This window comes from Pavona decussata, unplaced genomic scaffold (assembly GCF_977016875.1).
Source record: "Pavona decussata unplaced genomic scaffold, jaPavDecu1.1 SCAFFOLD_214, whole genome shotgun sequence".
Taxonomy (NCBI): Eukaryota; Metazoa; Cnidaria; class Anthozoa; order Scleractinia; family Agariciidae; genus Pavona; species Pavona decussata.
This window is the reverse complement of record NW_028145619.1, coordinates 787,501-792,135: the sequence shown is the minus strand read 5'-3', so window position 1 is coordinate 792,135 and position 4,635 is coordinate 787,501. Positions and strand designations below refer to the sequence as shown.

The 4,635-nt window shown below is 39.8% G+C and overlaps 1 protein-coding gene across 1 annotated transcript in view; it reads right to left on the bottom strand.

Moving 5' to 3' along the window:
• Nucleotides 1-2,519: 2,519 nt before the first annotated feature.
• Nucleotides 2,520-4,635, bottom strand: part of LOC146460114 (uncharacterized) — a 2,783-nt gene continuing 667 nt past the window's right edge. The window contains exon 1 of the mRNA XM_085088399.1: nucleotides 2,520-4,635. This exon is cut by the window's right edge and continues 667 nt beyond it. Coding sequence (XP_084944525.1) covers nucleotides 4,026-4,635 — 610 coding nt within the window. The 3' untranslated portion in view covers nucleotides 2,520-4,025.

Below are 4,635 nucleotides of genomic sequence, written 5' to 3'. Positions count from 1 at the left end.
GGGGTTAGTTATTTTTACGTTTGGGGTTGTTCTTTTACGTTTGGGGGTTAGTGATTCTTACGTTTTGGGGTTAGTTTTCTTACGTTTGGGGGTTAGTTTTTTTATGTTTGGGGTTAGTTTTCTGACATTACTATTGGGTGTGAGAGGAATGTTTCATTGTAACGTCGGGGCTGACCGAACGCGCACGGTTGACGAGCATTTAATTGTACTGAGATCGATCCCTTGTGGAGTGTTTGACGGAAGCTTTTTTTTTGTTTTGATAAAAGCCAATTTTCATTGAAATCGAGGTCGAGCGAAAGGAAATTCTCCCATTCGTAGGCGACATTTTGTTCATTAGATGAGACGAGCGTGTGTGTTGGTTTGACTGTGGTACAAGAATGAAGGTTGCCTTTGCATTGTGGGTAATGGCGGACTTTGTTGACGAGGAAGACACAGGCAGAAGTTTAAATAAAGGTTGAAAATATCAAGGTTTCTTTCACTTAAATATTCTGCTGCTTGAACAGAGAATCGCAAAAATTAGTTCCAGGCAGAAGTTTCAGTCATCTTGAACCGCAAAAATGTGTTCCCGCAAACCACAAAAAATCCGCGCCAATGCTTAAAATAAAACTCCCGCAAAATGTTCGTGCTACACGGTACTGACGCTTGTAGGCAAGGAATTCCAAAGGCGAGAATAAGTACATTTTCGGTAGCGTAAACCATATTGGGTGAGGCTACAAAACGATTTCCATTATATGATTGGCGTGTTGAACGGGGAAGAACAGAAGAGGTAAATTTGAAATAGTGAGCGTTAGCCTTACCAATGAAGTGGGAGAGCACATAAGGGAAACAAAAAATCTTTGACCTCGGTGGAAATCGAGCCCACGACCTCCAGATTGTTACTAATGCGTTCGTTTTTCAAAAATGGGCACGAGGAAGACTAGGTAAAGAGGTACATGGGACCTTCATTCACTAGTCAGTTTATTTCTTTAACCTGTCTGGATGTTAGGCATCTCTGTTAAGTGTGGGCACTAATTCCAGTTTCGAATTTCGTCGTGTTACTGCCCTTTTTCTTATGTTTAACACTTTTAAAACTCACATTTCCACGCTCTGGTTGTTTTCATCTTCTTGTTTTTATCCCAGGCCAAATGCAAAGGTTTAGTTTGGCTTTAAACAGGCTCACAAAAGAAAAATGCTAGTACAAGGCCACCTCTCCTTTCTTCGTTCAGCTTGGCCCCATCCCTAACTTCTCGAAACGAAATGAAGATTTTCATGCACAGACATGCGATGAATGAGTGAAACCATAAAAACGCGGTAACTACGTGCGTGCGCATCTAAGCTCAAACAAGGTAGAGACATCAAATACGACCCTCGTCACTTGAAGGCACTGGCGGCAGTTTCAAATTTGTGATTCCGTTCAGTCAGAATTAACCTGGTACCAGAAGGTTTTCATTCTCCTCAAACAGAATTGATCAGCGTGGCGGTGACGAGTTACGCAGCTTGTTGTCACCTTTTCGCGGATCAATCCTGTTTGAGAAGAAAGAAAACTTTTTTGGTATCAGGGGTAGCCACAGAAATACAGGCAGCAATCGAGGCAGTACACGGAGCACAAGCGGTCCACACAAAAAGCGCTTATTTTGAACTGCGAAGCAAATAATAGAACTGGTAAGAACTACTTTGTTGAAGTTCCCTAAACAAGTTCACTACCTTTGGTATTGTAAACACTAGCATAGAAAACGGAACCAAATTTGTGGATTAGTACCCGTAATTACGTCCTTTACTTACTTGGGTATAACAAATACTAGACAAATTTCTGGATTAGTACCGTAATTGTGCCCTCGCGCCCAGATTCTTTTACAACCGACAGGCTGAACCTTGGCAGACTCTATAGAAGTTTATTGGTAGATCAAAACTACAAGGGTAGTGACAGCATGAAATGAAGCGACGGGGATGGAGAGAGTGGAAATGTTCCTGATTAGGGAACGTAAGTAACGTGGGCGGAGATGGCAACGACAACGCCAAAAAATAACAGGTTCAATGAACAAAAACAATCGCTCTACACTTGCGTTATATGTTTTGGTACACTGCTTTGCCGTCATAAGAAAAACAACATGCAATTACCAAAGTCAAGGTTTTATGGAGAACGTGAGCGCGCAAAGGTGAATTTTTCATTCTCCTTCCTTACTTGAACGCCGGTCTTGTCAATTTAGTTCCCGGATACTACACCCACGTTGTACAATTTGAATGAATTGCAATTATCGCGAAGAAGTGCAAGTATCGCGAACTTATATTTCAAGGGACTTTTTCGTTGTTGTTGTCGTCGCTTAAGTTCCCTGAGACGAATTTATTTCGAACACCGCCCCTAACTCTTGTGCAAAATGTGTTGGCTCACGCATCAGTTGGCTTTAACATGTTACTATTCAATTCATGCATTCATGCACTTTTGTAAGACACGACGAGAAATACACATCGTTCTGTTGGAGATGTTAATAATCACCATATTTAATTACTTCGTGGACAACAATAACTGCAAAGGTAAACACAAAGCGAAAAGTCTTTAAACAATATGAACAATAATAAGTTCTTTGTCAATAACAATAACAGCAAAACCCCTTTAACAATTTAACAATATAAGAATATAACAAAGTAACGATGGGCATCCGATTTCAGTTATTGTACAGTGAGCATGTGTATGCGATAGAATGACCTCTTTTCTCTAAACACTTTGAAACGTTTTACAAATCATTAAACTGAAAAAATTAATCAGGTAATTGACAAGACTTGGGCCTTTTCGTCCAAGAATAATCGCTCGGTGGAGAATTCTTTAGCATGCTTTAAAACTTTCCATCTCACTCTCCAACCTTTAAAACATCAACTATGTACAAAGAGTTCAACAGTTCCATCCAAGACTAAATCATCTTACTTCCATATAATACAGGCCTCCAGTTTCTCATTCGTTTCTGACCTGTCCAATACATTTTCCTCGATGTTAGGTGAGAACCAACACCTTGTCTAGTCCCAGGAGTATTTTAAGTAACAAGCAATTGAGCAAAATAACGTTCACACGAGTTTTCCATTTTTTCGTTCCCAAATGTCTGAAAGTTCGCAAAGGAACTCGCGATAACACAAATCTAGGGTGTCATTGTATTCCACTCCTCTTTTAGTCATTGACATTGTGGTTGTTGTTGGAGATAAAACTGTACAGTCAAACCCTGTTATTATGAATACCTTTAGGACTATTTAATAGTGTTTGTATAAACAAGATGCTGGCCAACTGAATATTTTGTAACTGGAAGCTTCATGCTTTCCTCGTTTTTTTATTTTTTTAATCACAATCCAAATTGGCAAAAAACTTTAAGACGAAATTTATATTTTAAAAATTATACTTAGGTAGGCAAAAGACAGGTCTGACAAAACTTTTGGTAGATAACTGATTTTAGCTAAACACTTGTCATATGATTTTCGTAGTGTTCAAGAAGAAGCGCCTCGCTGCTAATCTTCTCTTGACAAATCCAGCAGATGTGTTTTTCTTTATGATCTGACTGAGGGCTTACCAAAATAGGGGTTTGTGTTGGTAGGCTATCTTTACCACAATTTTCAGCATCTTTGCGGGCGTTTTTATGCCTCTTCAGACTTCTCAATTGGCCAGAACTCCTACTGTAACGCTTGCATTTATAAGCCTTCCTTCCAATGTGGACTCTTAAGTGTGCTGCTTGAATAAAACTCTTGCCAGACTGTTTGCATTCATAAGGTTTGTCTCCAGTATGGACTCCTTCATGTTTCTTTAGAGTACCTGCTTGACTAAAACACTTGCCACACTGTTTGCATTCATAAGGATTGTCTCCAGTGTGGACTCTTTCATGTTTCTTTAGAGTTCCTAATTGACTAAAACATTTGCCACACTGTTTGCATTCATAAGGCTTCTCTCCAGTATGGACTCTTTCATGTCTCCTTAGGCTTCCTGCTTTACTAAAACACTTGTCACACTGTTTGCATTCATAAGGTTTCTCTCCAGTATGGACTCGCTCGTGTCTCCTTAGAAGTTCTGCTTAACTAAAACACTTGCCACACTGTTTGCATTCATAAGGTTTCTCTCCAGTATGGACTATTTCATGTCTCCTTAAGTTTCCTGCTTCACTAAACCACCTGCCACAATGTTTGCATTCATAAGGTTTCTCTCCAGTATGGACTCTTTCATGTTTCTTTAGAGTACCTGTTTGACTAAAACACTTGCCACACTGTTTGCATTCATAAGGATTGTCTCCAGTGTGGACTCTTTCATGTTTCTTTAGAGTTCCTAATTGACTAAAACATTTGCCACACTGTTTGCATTCATAAGGCTTCTCTCCAGTATGGACTCTTTCATGTCTCCTTAGGCTTCCTGCTTCACTAAAACACTTGCCACACTGTTTGCATTCATAAGGTTTCTCTCCAGTATGGACTCGCTCGTGTCTCCTTAGAAGTTCTGCTAAACTAAAACACTTGCCACACTGTTTGCATTCATAAGGTTTCTCTCCAGTATGGACTATTTCATGTCTCCTTAAGTTTCCTGCTTCACTAAACCACCTGCCACAATGTTTGCATTCATAAGGTTTCTCTCCAGTATGGACTCTTCCATGTCTCCTTAGGCTTCCTCCTTCACTAAAACACTTGTCACAC